The sequence below is a fragment of the Orbicella faveolata genome, unplaced genomic scaffold, assembly GCF_042242905.1.
Source record: "Orbicella faveolata isolate gen_17 unplaced genomic scaffold, um_ofav_v1 contig_1, whole genome shotgun sequence".
Lineage (NCBI taxonomy): Eukaryota > Metazoa > Cnidaria > Anthozoa > Scleractinia > Merulinidae > Orbicella > Orbicella faveolata.
The window spans coordinates 20,115,855-20,141,219 of record NW_028301536.1 but is presented as its reverse complement, the minus strand read 5'-3'; the positions used below and the strand labels follow the sequence as shown (position 1 = coordinate 20,141,219).

Below are 25,365 nucleotides of genomic sequence, written 5' to 3'. Positions count from 1 at the left end.
TGCCATCACTCCGTATACATAATTATAGCCCGGCAGTCCTTAGTTTTCTCGCATCCCGACGCGTATTAGTATTTACGACTTGTCCGGCTTTAACTTGTTATCGAAACCAATAAAACACTAGCTACAAATATTGACGGCAGTGAATTTTCCGTGGTATGGCGTTTCTTCGACATTCAGTGGGTTTCAATCAAAACGCCTTGGCCCGCACGCGCCATAGAGAATACGGCAAAGCAAACTTCCCTTTTTTCCATGGAGTTTCACTTGTTTTTCTTATATGTTCAGTTAACGCTGAATTTTAAACAATTGGCAAGATACAGCCGTATGCCTTCTTACAAAGACTTCCGGCAATTTTGCAACCCTGGATGACACTGGACTATATATTTTGCCGCGATATTAATTGCTACAGTTTGTTTGCATTTGAAAACTATTGTAGCTATAGTCAATAAATTGTTTCATAATCATTTCTTCTCTTTCAGCATTTTTAAAGAAAACGTGACATGATGGAATTTACTAGATATAAGAAGTTTATGTTTCCTTCTATTTCATGCTAAAAGTTGTCGAACTAGTCATAAAATTATCTTTCCTGGTTTCTGAGAAACTAGTCACAAACTTGTGGGGAAAAAACTGGAAAAAAATCTGTAGCGCGAGGGATCCTGCCTCAGCTATCTCTGGCTTAATCTATCCCACCTTCAAATTATTCTCCGAGTCTAACAACTGAATTATACATTTTCGCAGGTAACCACGTTTTCTCTTCTTTTTATTATTGTTCTATGATTAAAAATTTCTCACGCAACTTCCAGCTGAATATCTCTCTCGCTAAAACAAGCGGAAAGTGATCTACTGTAAAAAAAGGTATTACAATTGACGAAGTCAACGTTACTTGCCAATAATCCTCAACGTGCTCATGTGTCCAAAGCTAAGAGCTTTCCAAGTTGTATTTACTGTTGAATTAGCCCACAAGATATTAACACTCTAGTGAATCTAGCAGACACGGCAGACGCTATCAATCCATTTTGATCCCAGTCTTTTTCGGCCCACCCTATCGTGTGAAATCTTGCCAAAACCTTGAAAGCTCGTTGGCGGCCATCTACTCTGTGCATACGTCTCTCTCACTGAAACGTGAGCCTGGGCACGTCTTGTTCCAATTAACAAATGGTAAACGCCATAGCGTGCGCTATTGAGTTATGGATGCACGCGGGAGGTTGCTAAGCACGAAAGAAGCGTAAGAGTCGCACGAGGCGATAGCCGAGTGCGACTCTAGCTTCTTGAGTGCTTAGCAAACCTCCCAAGTGCATCCATAACTCAATAGTGCACGCTATGGCGTTTACCATTTGTTTTATAACATAACATTGAGACATTGGAACAACAGAGGTCCTTTTATTGAGCTACATCACAAATAAATGTTCGTGTAGTCTTACATGACAAGAGAAAACAAGCGCGCGAAAATTCATTCAAGACAACCGACTGCACACCAGTAACTCGATGAAGTTTCATCTTCAGACAACTGTGAAAACAGTTTCGCATTTCTGGCAGAAGGACGTCGGCCATTACCTTGGAAACAATGTCTGTCAAAAGATTTGCTTTGTAAACATTAGCACACACGTCAGCAGCGTACACCCATGGGCAAATAGCAGACGCTAAATTAACCAATCAGAGCACGCGCTTTGCTTTAGTTATGTTACAAAACAAAATGGAGGATCAGGTAACCGCAACTGCGACATTTTTTTTATGGAGCGCAATTTTTAGCGGACTAAGTCAATCAGTAGACAAACTAAAGTAACATATTTTTTTTTATATAAACTCGGTTATCCATCGTATGGTCGTCACAAAAGGAAGCTTTATATATCCAGAATTGAAGAAAGCAAAGATCTGCATTCATTTCCCGCGGGAATGTCAACTCTATATTTCACTCTTTTTCAGGTTGTCGGAAAACAGTCGACTTCTTCAGAAGTGCTATGCTGGTTTAACGGAAAGTAAAGCAGTTCCATCAAACTCAGAAGAAATACTCCTCAGACTATACTTACGAATAACGATAATAAACTCAGAGTTAAATTTCTGTTTCCTCTGCGCCAAATTCTTACTTCATTTCCAAAATATCAACTTACGTGAATGCAATGGCCAATTCTCTCTATGAGACGTACCTGCAGGGAATCATGGTAGTTGTATTCATCATATACAAGTGAATATATGAAAGTTTATATATTTGAACTGCGGAGAATGATATGAAGACATGATTGATCATCGTAGTTATACACACAACTTAAGAAGTTGTGAAATTAAAGCCTGAAAAAAAATTCAGGCCTGCACGGGATTCGCGCCCATGACCTCTGCGATACCGGTACGATGATCAATCATGTCTCCATATCATTCTCCGCAGTTCAGATATATGAAAGTTCATATATTCACTTGAATTCCTCACAAGTGGCCAGCTCCCAGCTGGTTTGATGGCTCAGTTGGTAGAGCACTTCACCGGCATCGCAGAAGTCATGGGTTCGAATCCCGTTCAGTCCTAAATTTTTTTCCAGGCTTTAATTTCACAACTGCTTAAGTTGTGCGCATAACTGCGATGATCAATCATATCTTCATGTATTCATCATCTTGGGCTGGATATTTGTTTTGATGAATGCAACTACCATGATTCCCCGAAGTAGCGTCTCATAGAGGGAATGAGCCATTGGGATGTTTTGTCCGGAAACTTAATTTTATGTTGAAAATAGTTACTGGTAACGTATTCATATAGCGGAAATGTCATATGTTCATCTTCAAGTATCCTTTAAAGTAGTACTGTACATGTACAAATGAGGATGTGATCGATTTTTAACGTTCTAAAGTGAATATGGCAGACGTAGTTAATATTCATTTTGATCGCAGTCTTTTTCGGGCCAAGCTAAGGCCTAAATGTTGTCAAAGTCTTGAAAGCTCGTTTCCGACCATCGATCTACTCTTATTGCTAATCTCATAAACCAGCACTAGCCGAGGAAATGTTATGAAAAATATTTAAAGAAACTTTTTAAATGTTTTTTTATTGTCTTCATTCCATTACTGTTTGAGGTTCTCTGTTTTGACAAAGACTAAGTAGATTCAGGAGCGCTCAAAGAACCGTGAAGAGCAAGGACGCACCCTTTTTTCCATAGACCGGTCATTGAAGTCAAATCCTGTATTGATAATTTGAGCGTTCCAATACTTCATAAGGTTAGACACAGCTATTTCATCGAATATTTCTTTAAGTTCAAGTTGTCTCAAACTTTCATGTAAAGTTACCCCCCCCCCCCACCACACCGCCCCCAGTCACCCCCTACCACCCCCCGCGCAAGCATGAAGCATACGTTATCAGCGGTTCTCTTATGCATGCGCATGCAACGTGCGCCTGGCCACGTCTTGGGTCCAAAACAAAAATGGAGGAACAGGTAACCTGGGAATAAAGTTGTACAGTGAGCTAAAAACTACTCCTCCTCCAATTATTTTTAATATGCAAAGTACCCTGAAACTTTGTTTCTCTTGACAGGAAATCGCCCAGCTGGACCTCCTTTGCAAGCAGTTGTACGAAGCTACCGACACAGCGACGAGAAATGCGGCGGAAAGAGCGCTATCCACCTTCACAAACTCCCCCGACTGTCTGACAAAGTGTCAATATCTATTAGAACGAGGGAATGTAAGTTTAAGTTCAATCCATTGTTTACTTACGATATAGTGAACAGTTGCGTTATATCAACGCGTTTGATGTGACCAAATTTGTACAGTTCACGAATCGATGCGAGAAAACTGATCTCGCGCGCGAAGTGTCATATCTTATTTGGCCTTATTAGCTTATGTTTGTGCTCTATTTAATTTCATTTTCATGTCATTTATCAAGGCTGATTTTTGGCCATTTGTTAGACAATTTTAATTGAGTGGAATGTGGAGTATTTTAGGGATTTTTTCGTTAACGGGCATCCAGTGTTTTTCGCGTGCCATAAACAGTGCATAAATTACTTAATTTGCACGTGCATGTGCCATTGCAAAGATTTGACAGTTCCAACATATATCGTTTCTATAATGTGACTCTTCCAACACAGGCTACATCTAGGATGTGTTAGGGAAAGCAAATGACAATAGTGGCTTCTTATAGTTCCTTATACTCCTTACCATTTTCGCCAATATCACTGAGACGTTCGTTGCAAACAATAATATTAGTGATATAATTACTACTAATTGTAAAATACAACACTCTTTCTAAAGTTTGATATCCTACTCTTCAAAAGGTGACAAAGTTGATCCCTTTTTTGTTCTTTTACTGTACATTCATTGCTCATTCTCCCACCTATAGAGGTTTCACTGTAGTGAAAAGCTCTTATGACATGATCATTTTAATAATGGAATGTGCCCCTAGCATACTTTATCATAGCCATGGAATCTAAGCTTAATGTTTGTATCAGATATTCAGTTTGAAACAGAAAAAAACAGTATTTAAATTCACAGTGTCTTTGATTGCTACTGTTAAGTATTGGCCATAATTCAAAGGATATTTAATCTGTCTAATATAACAGCCAAATGAAAACATATTTTTTTCAGTGAGTATAAAAGACTTTTTGAGCCTTAAGAATTCTGTAGATGTGGAGAACACTAACATCTTAAGTTAAGTTGCACTTGGTGATTTAAAATATAGCAACTTCTCTCAACGTCTTAACAAATAGATAAAACAGACACTGTTACATCACAAGAATTAAGAACCTGATCATGTTTTGACTTGATGTGGTTTATTTGTAGTAATTGGTTAGCTTCGGGGTACAGCTTTGAAAATGGAAGACAGTCAGTTTCTTTTCTCATGCATTTTCCTTTCAGTTTCATTTGCTAAATTTGTTTTTCAGTCATCTTATTCCCAACTGATAGCAGCTTCCTCCTTGACAAGGCTTATCAGTAAGAATGCAACACTTCCAGTTGAACAGAGACTTGATATGCGTAAGTGTTTAGCATTTTAACTGTCAAAAAGGAACTGGCGATATTACTAAATATGCTTTTCAACTTAAAATTGCTGCTTATTAGTCCCTCTGCTTATAAGTCCCCCCTCCTCCCCCCGGTTAAAGGCCCGTTTACCCAACAGTAAAGGCCTGTCCAAACGGGAAATGTTTGGTGACCAAACGTCATTAAGCATTGTTTGGTGACCAAACATGCTAATGTTGAAGTGAGTGGCCAAACGGTTAAAACATGTTTGATCAAACACAGATCAAACTATGGATACAAGCTGCTGAGCACACGTGGTACGCATGTGCGCGCCAAACATGTCTAATATAGCTGTCCAAATGAACAAAACATCGCCCATCAAACACGAGAATAAAAGAAATGTTTTAAGTTGTTTGATCGAATGTTTGATGGTCTTCAAATTTTATCAAACACGACCAAACATGACCAGACACAATCAAACAGCACCAAACAAGGTGGCCAAATGGTAAAATGTTTGGTCACCAAACAATGTTTGATGGTGTTTGGTCACCAATTATTTCCCGTTTGGACAGGCCTTTAACCCCCAAAAAATACATCTGGTTATAAGCCCCCCTTCCCCCCCCCCCCCCCTCCCCTCCTCACGAATATAAGCCGCCCTCTAGCTTTCCTTGTGTTGAATTTGATTTATTATGATGTCTTAAAGCTTGATTAAAACCCAGTAAATGAAAAACCTTTTTCAATCAACACAACTATAGCTTGTTTTGAAATGGTTTTTTGTTCCAGTTTTAAGCCCCCTCGAATATAAGCCCCTCTGTTTATAGGCCCATCTAAAAGCCCTTACGAAGTTATATAAGCCCAGGGCTTATAAGCAGCAGTTTACAGTATGTTAATCATCTTGGGACTTTATATTGGTACAATATATTATAAATGTCATGCATATTGAACTAGCATGAGGTTTGTATTTGGGGAATATTTGTCAAGTTCTTTTTTGTTTACAAGTTTAGCTAGTCCATGAACTTGCCAAAAAAAGTGCCAAAATGCCAATATCAATATCTTTCAATACACACCTCATGCTGTTTCGATAAGTTATATATTTTGAAGGCTCTTTTAGACCTCTCCTGATAAATTTATGTATCTCTGCAATCAAGACATGCATGCCAGAGTTAAGCATTTTAACATTTGAGTTTTTCATATTTTTTTTTTACATGAAAGTTAAACTCGTATTGCCAGCCAAACTTGAAGGAAGAAAAAAAGATTTCCACTTAATATGAAATTGCTTCTTGTGCAATGCTTTGAAAAAAAACAAAACTCATTTGTGAGCAGTTCATCTAAGTGGTCCACATGGCAAACATATTAGACTGCTCAAAGAACCAATCAGAATTCTTGTTTTCATCTTTGACTGGTTTGTCATATAATTATTATAATTAATTTACACATGCCTCGACTATATGATCAGTTAATTTTGTTTTTCAGTACGATTAATGTACTAAACATTTTGTTTAACTTGGTTTTCTAAGTTTGTTCTGAAAAATATGGATCCTCACTTTTCCAGCTGATTTATAAGCCAAGAGAGGTTAAATTGTAATCCAATTAGCCAACCGCTCTCCCACAGTGTTCTAGTAAGATGCATACATAAAATACTAATTAATTTATAAACAAAAATTGCCCTTAAAGAGCGTTTGTGTAGATGGTGACCTAAGCAAATAAAATACACGATACTTTGGGTTTCATCACATTGTAGGTAACTATATCCTGAACTACCTTGGAACAAGACTAAATCTTGCTACTTATGTTTCACAGTCACTTATACAGGTACAGTAAATACAACATTTAATGGAGCAACACTACATTATAAGTGTCTTGGATTATGCAATAAAATGTTAAACTTTGTTCCAAAGGTGCCAACTTAAATTACTTTTATGTTTTTGCAGTACAAGAATTTACAATAATATTGTTTGGACTCTGTTATTGCTCATGACATTTTGTGTTGTTAACCCTTTTGCTTCAAGAGTCAAATCTTCAGTCAATGAACCATTTCTCAATGTCATGTAATAGCAACAATTTTTTTTTTCATATTTTTAATGTAAAGAAAAATCCACCTCCATAGATCAATTTTTCTGCTGAATTTAGTATTAAAATATGTGAAGTTTCATGAGAATCAGTTACAAACTGGCATTGTCCCTAGTATACATTTCTTTGTACAAAATATTGAAGTTTGCAAAATATTGAAGTCTACAAAATTTGACGTGATAAATCAAGCAGTGGGGCCTTTCTTTGTTTGAATGAAAAAATTGGAAAATGCGACATGGGTGAAAAGTTCTGTTAATGTCCATTTGCTAATTGCATCATATGCATGTACTTCCTTATTTAGTTTCTTGCCAGGTTAACAAAACTAAGCTGGTTTGATGTGCAGAAAAATGAGTTGGTGTTTAGGACTATTGTAGATGATGTTGGAAAATTTCTGCAGGTACTGTGATATATTGCATGGTTCCAGGAAATATCCATACCCTTATCGCAGAGGATTTTTCAGATTAAAACCCCACCCCACTCCCCATCCCTTTGGAAATTCTAGTTTTGGTTCATAGTTTCCTTTGAAAATGTTGGCTTTGGGGATCCCCCTCCCCCACCGGAATCTGCGACGACCCCTCTTTGGGTGGGTATGGATATTTTCTGGATCTACACATTACCACTGATGAGGGTACACTGCATCAGTAAGCAATACAACACAATGCAATGCACTGGAACACATCACAGAAATAAGCCACCTCTGAGTTGCCTTTGTGTCAAAACGAGTCTTTGTGTGAAACTATTGATATGGAAATGTGTTCTGCCTACATTTCATTTCCATGCAAATCAAACTCATTTTCATATGAAAGGTATTGCACGAAGACTCACTTTGAAACAGAGGTACAAGGCAACTTGGAAATGTCACATGACATATGTGCCAGTCCCAGATCCCAGAAGTCATCATTGTCCATCTCCTTTTCTGGGGAATTGAACTATGCACTTGTTGCTTCCAAGAAGCCCCCAGTTGTGTGTGAGAAAAATGTCATTTCACTCAGACAGGAGAGTTAATTGCCCTTTCTAGTAGAAAATAAAATAAAAATAGTAATGAAATAATTATTGTCACATTAAATTTTCAAGTTCTTTTTTGTCATCTATAAATCACTAGACTGAACCAAAAACAGTGGCTACCACTCCAATAAGGGAAAGGAAGGGCATTTATGGCAAGGGGAGTGCATCCGGACCATTACCCCCACCTGCAACATTACCCATTGCCTGGCCCATTATCCTCAGGGATTATTGACAAAAGTGAATTTAAATATCAGGGACATACATAAGAATGTATAGTTCTAAAAGTGACTGTACTTTTGTTGTTGTTACAGGGTTCAGTAGACCATTGTATTATTGGTGTCCATATCCTGTCACAGTTAGTGTGCGAGATGAACCAGGTGATCAACTCAATCTGTAGAGCAATCTGTAGAACATACTGATCATTAAACTCTTCCTCTGTTAATATTTGGTAGAGTTCCCTATAAATCCTTGGGGCTCTTACACTCAAGAACCTGACTTGTGACAAAATGTCTTAGAATGCCTGGCCTTGAGAAAAAGTCTTATGGTAATCACAAGCCTTGTCCACAGTGGTGGTGTGATCGAAGTCTACATCATGGAGAAATTGATTCACATGTTGTGCAATCTCAGAATTATTTTTTCTCCTTGTTGCCAAGGCTCTATCTGTCTGTTCATTGTAGATGAAATTAAAGTCATGGCAGCCAGTTATATGTTTCTGTAATGTAGAAGGTTTGTCCTTTGGTTCCACAAAGAACATTAGCAGGTTTAAAGCCCACTTTAATGTTGTTGTTGCATAGCGCTCACATGTGGACCATGTTTTCTTAGAGTCACCTCTAACATGCATATCAAGAGGTGCAAATCCTACTAAGAGAAATGCTCATTGCAGCTTTTCAAGCAACAAAATTACAACATATATCCTAACCAATGCTAGTACACCATCCACATCTAGTATAGTAGTCTTTTAGTATGCATGTCAGAGGCATCTCTTTCTATTAGCCAGAAAAAGGCATAAACTGGCTACTTTTCATTTTATTAGTTTTACAGTCAATAAATAATTTTTTTGGGGGGGGGGGGCGGGGGTCAGTGAAAAGTCAGGGAAGTTTTGTGTGGTCAATTATGGCAATCATAATCTTTTTTCCTTCTAAGGCTGATTCAACAAGATCACTCACCAAACACAGAAAGGTGAGTTACAATACATTACAGTGCAGCATAGATGGCAACAAGAAGATCTGTTAGATCTTATAACCGCGCTTTTAAAATTTAACTGTCTGCTTAGCACTACCGTCGGAACGCAGTGCACATTCCAAAGCAGTCATTGATGATTCTTTTCTTACTGTAGACATCACATCACTTGATCAACACAAACTGTATTATTGCACCATCAGTGGTAGCCATTGACAAATCTCCGATGACGTAATGGTCTTAATCTTTGTAGAACTTTCTTCGGGATATGTATGGGCATGAGCTATATGAATGACACGATAATAACACTATTAACAACAGCTTTCTTTCTTAAAAGTCATGGTTAAATTTAATTGGTGTTTTCCACGAGTAAAGGGCTAGCAAAGTAGTCACACAAGTCATATAATTTAATAATAAAACTCTATCCCGACCGATGTATCGATTTTGGTCACTCCAGTGACCACAGATTGAAAACGTGACAGAAAATTGGCGTTACTTTCGATTCTCACAAATTTGGACAGTGGGATGATCTCATCATTAGCCAATTATAGGCCATCTTTCAGCTCTTTTCGTCATATCCCCCCCTCGGGAGAATTTTGTCAAGTTAGCTAATTTAGTATGCAAGCCACCGTAATGGCGGTCACCGTTGACGAAATGTTTATTTGCTCAAAATTGGGGCAAAATCTTTCGGAGATGGAAATCAGGACATTTGTAAGGATACAGAAAGTAATTTGGGGCCGGTTGCTGGCTTCTAAGGCTGAATTTATCCAGAAGTAAGCTGTATTTTCGTTTTCGTGCTGAAAGCCATGCGATGAAATATTATTGCCTTGTTCTGCTGTCTTGTTCTGTTTTTCTCTTGGTCTTTTTTGTAGCCCGCCGAGGCCAGTCTTTCGTCTAAATCAGTTGAAAAAAGTTCGAAAAAGATGTTCCCATTCAAGTTTAAGCTCTCAGGTGATAATTCTGGAGATTTTTGGCTGAAACGTTCGGCTTTGTTATGTTCGTGTTTTTCGGTTGCTATGGGCGACCGTGGCTTCCTTTGTTAGGTCAAGTCTGGGGAGTAAGGTCCCAAAAAAATGCGAATTAATTCTGGTTTTGTTCGATTTCGCTGAAATTTTAACACGATAAAGCTGGATTGTTAACGAATAGATTTACCGCCTGCCGATGTGTGGTAGCTATTAACGCTGAAGTGTTATATCGCTTCGAAGTCAGGGTTTTGAAGAGATTTTTTTGCAACGTGTGGGTTCGGCGTGATTTTGTAATCGGAGGTTTTTGTTGACCCCGAAGGAAAAAATATCCGGAAAAGGTCATTTCATTGACGATTCAAAGGAATATAAATATGTATATGTTCCGAGCTAAATTTCTGGTGAAAAAATATAATTTTTGACGAACGCTGGGTTTTTAATTTTTTCCTGCGAAAGTCAGTATCGGAGATGAGATTTATTAATGTTTCAACAGCTTTTGGCGAGTAAACATCACAGGTTGCGTGACTCAAAATTTGGCCGAGTGGAAGCTTGGGTCTGGTCGCAGACAAATCTGCGGAAAAAAAAACCACGGGTAAACCATGAACCGCGCTCGGCCCATGGCCGCGCGGTTAATTAAAATGTTTGTATTAAGATTTCATAGAGCATACTGTTGATTAACCTTGAATAATAATGTAATTCTGTCAAAGGGTCCGGCAATTTTTTAAAAGACACTCTGTAGGTCAGAATACTTGTACTAAAAGTTTTACTTCTTCTCCTTCATATTTTTAGATTGCATCATCATTCAGAGACCTGTCTCTATTTAACATCTTCAATCTGTCTATCACTCTTTTACGTGAGGTAAGTATCCCTTCTCAACTGTAAATGTTTCTTCTTGATACATACATGTAGATGAGACTGTCAATACTGAAGAGTCAAAACATTTTTTGGAATGAAACATTGAAACAGAAACAGGCAGTTCAATTTTGAAACATCCTTATTTAAATTTTGTGTTTTTATTATTTTTAGGCCTATAACAAACAGCTGAACTTGCAAGATGGGAGTCAGGTTTGTCACCCATTTCAGTTTTAGTTGTGTGACTGCCTTGTACTGTCCATAAATTGCAAGAAAATTGATTAATGCTCCAATTGTTCTGTTGTAACCATACTTTATCCATCAACTGATTAAAGCAATGTAAAGGACTTGTAGGGGGGCAACTTGATCTAGGATGGAAGGAGGTGTCATTTCCTTGCAGAGCTGCAGTTGCCTGTTATATTGTACAATGTACATGCACCACTGTGTAATATTGTGTCATCAAATTCCTGGCAGCCCTGTGCTACTTTGTTTATTGCTTTTGAAATTATCTGAATTTCAGATAACTCAGATCACCCATACAGTCCAACTGCTACACTTGTAAACCTTTCAAGCTATCTAACAGCCTTTGTGATACCTCCCAACTCAAATATGTTTTCCATTGGAGGAGGATGTGTCTTGTTTCATGGGTCAAAACTCGCAAATTCCCTAAACTCACTAACTCCCTAACGAAACAACAACTTGAACTTCCAACTTGCACGTGATCAGGTCATGCACCTTGAAACCGCAACAACTTAGCGTCAGGCAAATAATCTTTTACTAGTAGACAAAAGTATATTCCTGGACATTTGTCACATCTGAACTAGTAACACTGCCTAGCTCGGGAAGTCCCTGGAAGCTTAGTGGCAGAGGATCCAACTGGTGTTTAGAAGGTCATAGGTTTTAACATATGAACCTGTTGGGAGAACTCAGGGAATTTTTATTCCATTATATTTTTTGAAATAAATTATACCTTTCATACAAAATATTGCATGTTGTTTGTTATGTCCCACAGCACAGCCTGATGAGCTATCTTCTCCAACTCACATGTAACTGTCTGTCGTTTGATTTCATTGGCACCTCCATGGATGAGTCATCAGATGACCTTGGCACAGTTCAGATACCAACTAGCTGGAGGGGAGGTACATAGGCATTGTAAATAATATTAGAATTAGCTTTCAGATCATTCAAATAATTCTGATCAAGCAGGAAACAACCCTGATCTTAGTATCAAATACTGAGTAAGAAATATTCATCTTTACCAGCCAAGTAATGTTTTGTGTGAGCAAAAAAAAAGCTATAAATGTAGTGACAAAATAAGTCTCTCTCAACAATGAAAATATCTCTGAGCAAAGCAGCAGAAATAATTCTGAATTGAGGTGTGAGTAAACAGTTCTGTTCAAAGTTATTTCAGACAAACTGATATTGTTTTGTTCTTTCTTTAACTTGATTGGTAAAGTGCTGAGCAGTTTATCATCAATTTTCTTTTCCTCTTGTTCTCTTTTAGCATTCTTAAATTTTGCCACTCTGCAGTTATTTTTTGATTTGTACAGAGCTCTGCCAACCTCACTTTCTCCAATGGTAAGAGGACATTCTATGAAGTATGCCAACGTTAATTTATGTAGTTTAAAATTATAGTCTGATAGACAGTTTACTGATTGTGTAGTCCAAAATAAGAATACTAAGGAACTACAATTCAGAACAACATAGAAAGTCTGGATAGCCAAAAGGCTGAAAAATCAGTGTTAAGATTATCCGAGTGTGTACAAAGAAATGGAATTCAGGTATCATAGTGAACATTATCCTTAAAATATTGTACAATCACATGTGTAAATACTATGTGTTATACTGGTAAATCATTTTATAATGTGCTTGTATTTCCAGGCCCTGTCATGTTTAGTGCAGCTAGCATCAATAAGACGGTCACTGTTTAACAATAATGAAAGAGCCAAGTTCCTGGAGCAACTGGTTCAAGGTGTCAAGAGAATTCTAGAATCTCCACAGGTTTGTATTTGAGTTAGCAACTTATTTTTACAGGTAATAGATTAAGTATTTTTGTGGAATATTTTGGAAAAGGGGGTATGGATAACAAGTTGTGACTGTCACCTCTTACTTTGTTTGCCCCTGAGTCCCTATATGCTGAATTCATGAAGTTGGAATGCAATTTTGCTGATGACAATTGATGAAGACACTGATTATGATGGTCATCATTGTTATCTTTCCTGTAATCCTTGTTGATTTTGTCATCTGATGATTGTTATCGTCATCATCTTCTATTTACCCACCCAATCACAGAACCACAGGTACTTTGTGTTCCCAAGTAAATTGGCGTTTGCTTTCTCTAAGGGTTTTCTTAAGTTTCCTAAACTTCCCAGAAGTATGAATGCGTACACTAGCTAATGTTGGGAAGTACATGTACCCAGCAATGGACTAGCACCTCATCCAGGAGATAAACAATACTCTTAGACAGAGTTACATGTATATGTTGGCCTGTTGATCAACTAGTTACAGGTTGGGAGAATGTTTACATCGGTTTGTTTCATATGTTGAAAGAACAGAGATTGATCTCCATTTACACTTTACCCTTAAATGGACAACTCTGAGCTATAATCTTAGATGGCCCCTTTAAACACACCCATAGTTAATGATCGCTGTAGTTAATTTCTTCACAGCTTTCCACATTTTATGATTTTGCATTTAATTCTGTTGAACACATGTATTGATGGGTACTTTAATAAAATAAATTTAAGTACAAAATGTCATAAAGAACACGTCATTTTCAGCCTTTAGCCACTTATAAAGTAGTATTGAACGTTTTAGATTAACTTTTTCAATATAAATTGCTTTTCAGTCACTAGCAGATCCCAATAATTATCATGAGTTTTGCCGACTCCTAGCAAGACTAAAGTCTAACTACCAGCTGGGAGAAATAGTGAAGGTTGAGGGATACAGTGAGTTTATCGCACTTATAGCAAAGTTCACTGTCACAAGTTTACAGGTGAGAATAATTGTTTACAGACCCAGTAATCCTCAGCACATGACTACACTAACTTCATGCACTCGACTGCACTGCAGTTTGGTCCTTGATGCATCACTTAGTAAAAAGGGTATATTATGCTATGTCAAGAACATTGTCAGGGATTTCATTAGCATTTTCAGCAGAAGGGCAACTGGTTTTCACAGGCAGGCAACTAACTTTTTAAACTGAACTTCTTTATAAGAAAACCTTACCTCCAGATGATCAAACCAGATGGCGAAATAGTTTCTGCAGCCAGTCAATTTGCCTGTCACCCAGCCCTTAATAAAACTGTTGTATAGTACAGTTTTCAGTCCTTCCAGATTGATGTGTCAACTACAAGAAATAAAAAAACGTAATTTCCCTGTGTTTTGTGTTATTTTCAGATGTGGCAGTTTGCTCCTAATAGTCTGCATTATCTTTTGAGTCTGTGGCAAAGGATGGTTGCTTCAATGCCTTACGTGAAGAACACAGAGCCACACCTTTTAGAAACATATGCTCCTGAGGTAACATCTTAGTAGAATACAGTTTCCATTATACCATCAAATCTAGGTCTTCTCCTGTATTTCTTGACGGTGCTCTAGAGTCAGCTACTAATGCACTGTTGACTTTCCTTTCTCTTTGACTGTTAGGTCACCAAAGCCTATGTGACATCACGCCTGGCCTCAGTAGAAGTGGTTATAAGGTGAGATGGGGTCAATTGAGCCTATAAGTTCTGAGGATCAAAACTGGTGAAAAATTCTGCATTTTTAGGCAAACCATTCAACAACAAACATGATAGTACTACTCATTAGATCTGATTTCAGTGGTTGCGCATCATGCTTTGGTCCACAGTTCTGAAAGTTAGAACAACACTGACTGACTTGCAGGCTGATTTTTAGAGAGAAAAAGTGTCAAAGGTGACTATTGTTTGGAAACCAGCCTGACATGGATCTGTTTTCTTTGTTCACAGGGATAGTGCAGAGGATCCACTGGATGATTCAGGAACAGTTCAACAACAGCTAGACCAGGTAACATACATGTACATATACCATTGGTGTGAAACACAGTGGCCAAATGGTTAGCATATTACTTAGACTCCTTATCAAGCAGTCCAGGTTTGATTACCGGTCAGCCTTATTGTGTCGTGTTCTGGTTAAGACACTTCACCCTTGGACTGCCTGGCTGATCACCTGTAAGTAAAATGTGTACACTGGCTGACTGCTAAAGGCCAAGGTGACAAATGTTGGGAAGTACCCAGCAATGGACTCAGCATCCCATGTAGTCCAGAGTTATACACTGGCCTGTTGATTTACTGGTTACAGACTTGGAAAATGTTGCTGCATGTATTTCATGCATTGAAAGGACAGAGATTGATCTCTTTTTACCTTTTTACTATAATCTTAGATGGCTCCTTTACACACACCCATATTTGATGATCATTGTAATTAATTTCTTTACAGCTTTCCACTTTTGGACGATGCGAATATGAAAAGACATGTCAACTGTTAATTTCACTATTTGACCAAGCAGCACAGAGATACCAGGAGCTGGTACAGAACACTTCAGCTTCCACAACAGACTTGACCATCCAGGAAGGTACACTTGTACATTCACCCCATTATCATAAATAGTTTTAGTAAATAAATCACTGATGTACTTGCAGAACCAGCTCAGAAAGCTTTATCTCAGGAACAATTTTGTAATAAACTCTCCGCTGCTAAGCCTCACCGCGTGACCACGTTTTTCTGAGTCAGATTGCTAGAATATTGCATATAAAATGTATGTATATTTACCGCTTTTGTTGTTGTTTTTTAGGTCGTCTAACATGGCTTGTGTATATCATTGGTTCAGTTATTGGTGGACGTGTGTCCTACTCGACAGTCGATGAGTATGATGCACTGGATGGTGAACTTGTTTGTAGGTGAGTGTTACGCTGATGCACATGTTGGTTTAATGATATCAGAGCCGATTTCAATGGACTCCCATGAAACCAAAACGAAAGTGATCACTCTGGCCTATCACAAAGGATAAACTCGATCCAGTAAACCAATCAAAACTCGAAGTAGATACATGTAGGGATGGCAAGCGCGGAAAAACACGTACGAGGGAGTCGCGATTGGTTTTGGTTTTACTGACTTCTGATTGGCTGAAAAAGTGGAACGAGATTTTTTAACCAATTGCTAAGCGTTGTAAAGTAAAACAAAATCAAACGCGAATTACTTCCAATACTCAGGTGAAAACCACCCTATTAGCACTTACCTGATTACAACAGTACCAATGACAATTTACTAGTTATTAGAAAACTTCTCCATACATGACAATGTTGTGAAATCAATGTTGTCTTTTTCGCACGTTCAAGTGAACACATCCTTTGAACTTTCAGTTCGGGCGAATAGACTTCCAGTCCGGGCGCACTGACATCGGGCGAATTCGCGATTGAGTGAAACGACCGGTTACCCTTAGATCATCAATAGGGTAATACTGTAGGGTACTCCATACAGAGTCAAAATTCACTGTAGGTTTATCTCTCTGCAGGGTTCTACAGCTAATGAATTTAACTGACTCTCAACTCTCTCAGCGAGGAAGCGAGAAGCTGGAGCTCGCTATTCTGAGTTTCTTTGAGCAATTTCGTAAAATGTACGTTGGTGACCAGGCTCAGAAAACATCCAAGGTAAAACTATCAACGGTTTGTTTTATTCCTAAATTAAGAAAATCAAACCTTGACGTACCTCTTCTCTTTGTAGCATGTTATTCATGCATATTGAATCACATCAATGTTGTCTTTACTTGCACTGAAAAGTCGTTGTGATTATGTTTTGATTACACGACTATGAGTACATGGAGAGTTTTTATTTTCTTTGTCAATTTGAAAACTTGTTAAGTTCTACCGCAGTGTGACACAAAGGAGTAAAACTTTAAAGAGGAAACGGCCTATAGGTAGCGTTTTTATGATTAAAATTGATCATGATTTGCTGGTGACTTTCGCTCTGTTCAATTAGGTGTATAGACGACTCTCTGATAGACTCGGACTCCATGATGAATCGAATGTTTTGAGCGTCTTCATGGGAAAAATGTAAGTAAGAGTGTCATGCTGTCTGCTGTTGTTTCTGATATTTGAAGCGTTGGCTCTTTAGTAACAGTCACTATTAAGCAATAAGATGACGAGCTGGAGATTTCTATCGCGTGATAGTTGACGAGGGCGCAGAGCGAATATATATAGTATAACTACAATAGTCGTTCAAAACTTAATCTAAATACTCTTCACAGACACCTCGGAAACGCAAAGAAGCGGCCGTTATTTTGTTAACAAGCGCACACTGCCACGCTACTCACTATCTATCACAGAATAGATAGTGAGTAGCGTAGTCAATTAGAGAACGGTATTCGTGATAGAACGCTAGTAGATTTATACTAACATGCGATGTTCCCTTCTGCTAGAACTGATACACGAAGTTGCGCCCCTTTATATTCAAACTGGACAAATGAAAAGTTGAAATAGAATCGAGTTGCTTTAGTCACTTAATTTACAATTTCTGTGATATACTTTAAACTTATTTATTATTCTTTTAAGCAACATTGCGCTATCTTTTCTTGTTCACAGAATCACCAACATGAAGTTCTGGGGCACCAGTGAGGCTATTATTTCTAAAACCTTACAGCTTCTAAGCGATCTGTCTGTTGGATATCCTTTACAATGTTGCCCTCTGTTGTTTCGAGGGTTTTCGTGATGTTTTAGAAAGATCTTTAAACTAAGTTTTTCAAGGTCTTTGTTCGAAATTCTCTCCAGTTTTAACTATCCTTGTTCCATTCTTGTTTGTCATTACCTCTTTAGTATTTTACTTAACGAATTGTTTATATATCGTGTCATAGAATGTCATAGCTAATCTACTTTCAAGAATTGTTATTCAGTTTTATTCGCTTGTCCTCATTGCATTGCTCTCGAGTTTGTTTCTTAACTTAGCTTAACTATAGCAGTGCTCGTAAACTGGTCAAGTTGGACGCAGTACAGTTTGTACTTAGCAATCATACGGTATGTTGAACGTAAGCGTTAGATTTATGCGAAGGCATGGTCCGATTTTCATTCCTTTAGAGTGAAAGCAGAACTCTACGTCATACTGAGTATATTTTTAGTAGTTTAATTGTGAAAAAACGTTTACTGTATCTTATGCACATATTTTTTTGTTCATTTTCCAGAGTGAGCACTTTCCCTTCCTTGGAACTCACACTACTCGAGCTTACAAAGACATGCGCAGTAGAACCACATTTTACATTGCCCTTGGCAGACTGTTGATGGTGGACTTGGGCGAGGATGATGAGAAGTTTGAATCGTTCATGACTCCGATCACAAGTAAGAACTCTTTCGTTTATTGCAGTGTAAAACAGTCAGGGTGACGGATTCACTGAGCAAACCGTTTGGCTTAAGAATACTCATCTCATTATCATTAGAGAATTACGTGAAGCTAGTTATTGTCCTTGAAATTGTAAGAAACCGCCAGTCTTGTTTCGCGGAACGCGCAAGCGACGCGCGGTTGATATGCGAGTGACACTCTTGCTCTGGGCATCGTCTCTTGAGTTTTGCGCAGGATAATACCAAACCGAAGATTGTTCGACTGTCTGATCCTCCATACGTAATAAGCCCATAGGCCATCTTGTACTGAACTGAGTTGTTTTTTTTCTGTGTCTGTCTCATCATCGCTAACTTCTTTTCGCCTGGTTTAGGCAACATGGATTCAGTAGCAAGTCAGTTAGTTGCTGTGGGAAATAATGCTTTCCAACAAGAGGAAACTAAGGTAACCGTAATTTGCCATCTTCGCTAAGTATTGCCGCCCTGTATTTAATAGAAGAAAATTCTGACTGAGACACTCGGCGTTGTGAGATAAATATCCATCTCATCGGTTTGTTCCCGTGATTTTACTCAGGCCAGTAGTCTATTCTCAGGGAGAATTTGTATTTCTAAATGTCAAGCGCGTTACCTGTAAAAGTTTAGCCGGCTACACAAAGAGATTTCGTCTCGTGACGTAGTTCATTGTCCCGGAAATCGTTTGTGGCGAAGCAAAGAACGTCTCCGTTTGAAGCAAGTTGAAATGACTAATGCTCGAGATCAGTAATTGTGTAATGGCGTTATGAGGGGAAATCACAGTTGAGTGATGCTTGTATTTCTTTTTTAGCGTACTCTTGTTGGTCTGTGTCGAGACATCCGTGGACTCGCCTTTGCTTTTAACAGTAAATCCAGCTATATGATGTTATTTGACTGGATGTATCCTTTGCACAATCTTTGATAGATGACACGTTATAGATAGCTAACTCTCTCCAACTGTCGGGTAGATTATAAAGCGAGTGTTTTGTACGTGGTGTGATTTGTTTTAAGATCTGAGGTAATGTGTACCTAATGCCTCATGAGGCTACTGAAAACGATGCCATTCTGAAGTGTTTCATGTACGTAAGGTAGGGAGTGGGTTACTTCATTCGAAAAGTTCACTTTGTGAAACGTAAGAGTTGGGTAAGATCATTACACAAGTTTACGTTTAACGGTAATCAGCGAATCACGAATTCTGTGAACCAATGAGGCGGTTTACATAAAATCCATCATGCTGGGGCTGCACGCAGTAGCATTCAAAACAAAGAAGAAACGAACGATTTGTTTGTTAACTAAGCTAAAAGTTGTTTTGTTTTGGAGGCAGGCACTTTCTTTTCTCAGAGAAGGTGGCAGTTTTTGTACCTTACGCTGAATGATAACGAAGCTGGAAAATAAACCCACTCTGCCCCAGTACTGTACCGTCAGTAGCACCGCTATCAGTTTGTTCAGCAAGTTTTGTAATTGACTCTTTAACTTGCACAAGCTATCCCACATATACATCAGTTCTCCTGCGGGCGATCGAATGGTGGTACCATGATCCTAACGTGTCCACACCAGTGTTAAAACTCATGGCTGAATTGGTTCAAAACCGATCACAAAGACTGCACTTTGATGTCTCCTCGCCCAATGGAATTCTACTCTTCAGGGTCACCAGTGAGATGATCGTAGCTTACGGTATGAAAGTTAATGATAGTTCCTCACTCGGGAAGTGTGTAATTTTCGCTGCAGCATTACCAGTACTTACCAGGACGAGGGAGAGAAATCTCGTCACCAGAACCCCCGTTTTCGATCGGGGACCTAACGCGATCTATGACCAAGCGTGCGACGCTCTGAACTTAATCAAAAACCAGAACCAGGAAATACTGGTTCCGGTTTGATTGAGCGCCTGCGTTCAAGTTTAGTAACAGTTTCTGAACATGCGTAGAGAGAGTAACCGCTGTTACTAATGCTGGCTCACCTTCCGATTTTTCCAGAGGTCTCGACATCTTGGTGCTAACCAAAAGGATCGCGACCTCTGGGAACGAGACTTGAGGGAGAGATATTGTGATTGTTAGAGGCAAGCCAGAAACTAGATTACTGGCATTAAAGTATAGGTGTCTTCTCACTCCACTTTGATACTGAAATCTGCATTCTGTCTCAATCGTAGCCGTGCCTGGTTTTACTCCTTTTTCATAGTTTGATCTTATTAAAGACAAAATGCGTTTCTTAATTTTCAGGGTCACGTATTCTCACATTAACAGACACACCTGAAGACCAGATGTACAAACTCAAGTATCCTTTAATTAACTTTCAGAACTACACAGAGAAAGAACGTATCATATAAAGCTCGATGTTCGAAACGTATAACAAACACAAAGGAGAATTTTTTTTTCTTTTCCCAACCAAGGCGTCAGGAGTCTGATAAATGCTGGCGCCTAACTTAGGTTTTTCAACATGAAGCGATTTGGAGTGTTGTTATTATCCCCTACACGGAATGCTAGTCTATCGTAGGTTACCCCTCCCTCCCGTCCCTCCTTCCAGTTTCGGCTGGCTGAACAATTCGCCATTACATTTTTGTACCATGATTGGGACCACTCAGCACGGAGTCAAACTCACCAACCTTTGGACTACCATGCTTACCAAGGATAACTTTTTTACTGGACCTTAACTGTTCTTCAGGCTCAAAGGCATCGCGATTTGCTTCTCTATGTTGAAGGCCGCCCTATGTGGTGGTTATGTCAACTTCGGTGTGTTTGGTTTATACGGCGATAACGCTTTGGAAAAAGCGCTGAAAACGTTCGTGGAACTTCTTTCTTCCATTCCTCACAGCAATCTATTGGTAAGTTGTTTACTGAGTCGAGTGCGTGAGAGTTTACTTTGGAGTTTGAACATCGTTTGATTTGGACTTCATCCTTCATCTTTGGGGAGAATCCCGTCTTGTAATGTCAATTCACAATGTCGCAGGTTAGGGACGGAAATGGAGCGATAATTCTTTTTTCGGCCCTAGCATGTCAGAACACAAATTGGGGTGCTCGTACCCTACTAACAGGGAATTTTTGAATCAAGTCCGAGGGAAATCAAAGTTTGTACTAAAGATATCTCTGACCGTCCTTTTAATAGGCCACTTCCGAGTTGCCTTGTAACTCTGTGCCAAAACGAGTCTTCGTGCGAAACTATTCATATGAAAATGAGTTCCGCCTACAGCTTCATTTTCATGAAAATGAAACTCATTTTCATATGTAAGGTTTTGCACTAGGACTCGTTTTGAAACAGAGACACAAGGTAACTCGGAAATGGCCTATTGCGTGCCAAACTCATGACAGAGGTACGACCAATCAGAGAGCACTGTAGAGTTATGCCGAGCGGAGGAAGAATTGGGCGTGGAAGATAGTGTTTACTCTGGCTAATTTTGTCTTTGAGTTATTGTGCAGTCAGGAATTTTATTTCTGGATAGTCTTGATAAAGTATTGTTACATTAATCAATGTTCTTCTCTTTCAGGAGTATCCAAAACTTAGTCAGTCGTATTACGCTTTGCTGGAGATTCTAGCTCAGGATCACATGAATTTTCTAAGTAGTCTTGAACCTCAAGTAAGTAGTGTTGTAACGTGTGAGGGCTAGAGATTAGAGAGAGAGAGAGAGAGAGAGAGAACTAAATAAAAGATTAGAAAATGGCCTGTTACATCGGCTAACTGATTTCCCTTTTGTAAACGTTGAACGGTCACTGCCTTCATTGATAACCATACCATACTGGTCTTGAAATGCTTTCATTGATCTAATTATACTGCTGTGAGTTGGGGAATTATGTGGAGTTAGTTAGATTAATTTGTTTTTACTGTCTTTTTTTTTTATAGGTTTTTATGTATATATTATCCTCCATATTGGAGGGCCTCACAGCTTTAGGTAAGAAGTTTGTTTTGCGCTGGTTGTTGTGTACTGCATTTTATAGTCAGACCCACTGATCAACTACCAGCAAGCACTGATGTGACAGAATGAAGACAGTGAAGTGTAATTCTAAAGAAAACAGTTAAAAGTTCAAATTTAGAAGATAGAAAATGTCATGGAATTGGGAAGGAGAAGCTATACCCATAGCTAGTAAACACCACCGACAATCAAACGAGACACTTCCGTCAGGTGACAAACTGCGACGTTTGCGCGATTTGCTGTGAAATTCTTCCAACTCTTTCAAGGGGAGCGGGGATGGCACAGTGGTGAGAGCACTGGCCTCCCACCAATGTGGCCCAGGTTCGATTCTGGCCCGATGTCAAATGTGGGTTGAGTTTGTTGTTGGTTCTCGCCTTGCTTCGAGGGTTTTTCTCCGGTTTTCCTTCTTCCATTAAAACCAACACTCCAAATTCCAATTCGACCAGGATAGAGGACCCGCATCAAAACCAGCTAAGGCTGATATGGGTTCCTCTCTAAATATTGTATTTTTTTTTTTTTTTTCTTATTTATTAACGTGTTTGTTATAATACAAACGGTTTTCTTCTGTGTCGATTTGCAGATATTATGGTATGCACTGGATGCTGCGGCACGCTAGACTTTATAGTAACACACTTGTTCAAAACGCTCTCAAAGAGACGCAAGAAAAACGCGAACGGGATGGAAGCACAACCGCCATGTTTAAGAATTCTGGAGTCCCACCCTGAAATGATTCAACAGGTCAGTGCTTGTTTATTTTAGTACTTGTTTCTTGTGTTGGACGCATGAGGCTAATCACGGCATTTTTCCTGTCTATTCGTAGATGTTGTCGACAGTACTGAACATTGTCATGTTTGAGGATTGTAAAAACCAGGTGAGTACCAAAACAAACTACTGTTGCTGCAAAGTCTGTAGCAGTTTAGGAAGTATTCTTACCTTACCGCTGCTTAAAGTGGCATGAATAATTTCACGTCTTGTTTCTTGTTGTCTGCCCGGTAGCAGACCCTGTTTTTATTCCTTAATCATTGAGCACTAGACGAAAATCTTGGGCGCGAGAGTGAAAATTGCTGGCTGTCTATTGTTAGGCTGATCAACAATCCCGTCGATACAATCCTGGAAAGTGCTAACAAGAGGCCTCTGGCTCCTCAGATGTCATGGACCTGAATAGAAGTCTGTTTTTATTAGATTTTGTTCAGAATTTTTGTCTTGATTTTCTTTTTTCCTCTCTTTTTCCTCAGTGGTCGATGTCTAGGCCCCTACTTGGCCTTATTCTGTTGAATGAGAAGGTGAGATAATACATTGAACGGAATATTTTGTTGGGTAGCTTGCATTGTATTGCAGTACAGGCTGATGAACCTGCCTTCGTTTTGCTTAGAGTGACTAGTTTGTAACTAACGTTACCTTACATTATCGATACATAACAGATTGTTACCCTTTTTGGGAGTAATGGTTGTTTTCGTTTATTTCAGTATTTTCAAGAGTTGCAACGGAATGTTATTGCGATGCAGCCTCTGGAGAAACAAGAGGACATGGCGCAGTGCTTCAGGAATCTCATGGAAGGAGTGGAACCATCGCTAATCACCAAAAACAGGGACAGGTGAGAGTCTCCTTTCTTTTAGTAGCATAGGCCTGCAATGCGTGCAAAACGCTTACAGTTCCAAAACCTTCCACTCACATTGAGTGGGTATGTTCAACATACCCATAGGGGCTATCATAAAGGGCCGTAACTTTTATAAATAATTAAGTTGTAGTCACCGTTAGCCACGTAGACTGGTAAAAAAGCTGTTATTCATCGAGTTCGAGATGGGTAACGCTGTTGATGCGTCCTAAAACTGGGTATCTAATGTTCGAATTTCCGAACGAAGGTGTTAATACTTGAGATCTTCCTACTGTCGGCTGACAAATGTGATTAAGTCGATTGAAGAAATCTTACCTCGAACGCCCGTAAGTCAGTGAAAATCGAATTTTTTATTGGATTTTCCAACTGATATTTATTAGGAAGTTTGCAGAGAGTTCGTCAAGGTGTTCGACAGATGAGTTCTTTGTAGACAAACCTGGTTAATCCTTCGCGTGAGAGGCTGGGTGAAGTACAGCGTGTAGTTTTTAACATGTAAGTGTTTATGTCCGCAGATTCACACAAAACTTATCAATATTCAGACGCGAGGTGAACAACTCGTTAAAAGCCCCAAGTAATGGAAGTGGGGCTGTCAAATCTGAGGGAGGAGTTGATATGGTGGCGTAACAGCTGTTGACAGACTGGTCAGTCAATACGAAGATTGTCGCCCTCGTGATAATCAGAAGAAGCGTGAGAGAAAGAAGAAGTCACCATCGTGGTACTCCCGAATCGCTACCAACGGAGATTTGGTAATGAAGCCGTTTCTTTGACGGTTTCTGATTCATGGATTGACTGAATAATCGAGCGAAGAAAGCAATAGCTAGTCTCCTACGAACCGTTCATTCAGTTCAAGTGGTTCGTGGATTGTTTCGATGCGAACAGTGTTTTTTCCGTGAATGTGTCTTGTTGGTGGCTTTGCCACGGTAGCGCGCGGTAAAAATGAAAGAAAAATTTAGCATTCTTCATCAGTGTCAAATGTTAAAATTTCAAACAAAGCTAAGTGAAAAATAGAATAGAATAGAATAGAATAGAATACATGTAGTGTATCCTCTAACGTGAAACATTGAATTTTTTCTCAGCGGTCTACAAAGAAGATGCCAGAAATCCTAACTGCATCTTACTGAACCTAATATTGAGCTATTATTTACTGCCATCCCCAAACAACTTCGTTTTCAGTCTGTTCGTTCCACTGCTCCATCAGGTTCCTACTCCAGAAAACGTTATCAGAGAATTTCATGCAGTGCTTGTACTCCAGCTGTTAATTAGGATACTTCGGTTAATTAGTATAGTTCAGTTTATTAGGATTAAATGAATGTCTCGCTTGTTCAGTTATCGTCTCTTCCCTGTTCCAACCAAGAAACAAATAAGCAATGCAATCTACCTTTGTTTTATTGTTGTTTTTAAAAGTAAATAAGTGCCAACGGATGAAATAAGTAAACGAAAGTTTTCCTGATGACGTCATTCGGTGGGTTTATGTCATTTGGAGTGTTAATGTCAAGTACTTGTTGACTT

At 38.9% G+C, this 25,365-nt stretch overlaps 1 protein-coding gene across 1 annotated transcript; it reads left to right on the top strand.

The window, feature by feature from the left end:
• Positions 1–3,344: 3,344 nt before the first annotated feature.
• On the top strand, positions 3,345–25,181 carry LOC110048609 (exportin-7-like). The gene is made up of 35 exons (XM_089294624.1): positions 3,345–3,407; positions 3,506–3,652; positions 4,848–4,938; positions 6,662–6,732; positions 7,292–7,387; positions 8,307–8,372; positions 9,139–9,174; positions 10,926–10,994; positions 11,163–11,201; positions 12,001–12,127; positions 12,493–12,566; positions 12,870–12,989; positions 13,837–13,983; positions 14,388–14,507; positions 14,634–14,686; positions 14,954–15,011; positions 15,444–15,579; positions 15,799–15,904; positions 16,519–16,654; positions 16,983–17,056; positions 17,585–17,660; positions 17,945–18,013; positions 18,178–18,331; positions 18,703–18,773; positions 19,152–19,240; positions 19,824–20,014; positions 20,557–20,611; positions 20,999–21,158; positions 21,819–21,908; positions 22,172–22,220; positions 22,822–22,979; positions 23,062–23,112; positions 23,477–23,524; positions 23,708–23,835; positions 24,369–25,181. The coding sequence occupies exons 1-35, from the start codon at positions 3,345–3,347 to the stop codon at positions 24,478–24,480; spliced, it is 3,330 nt and encodes a 1,109-aa protein (XP_089150750.1). The 3' UTR covers positions 24,481–25,181.
• The last annotated feature ends 184 nt before the right edge of the window (positions 25,182–25,365 follow it).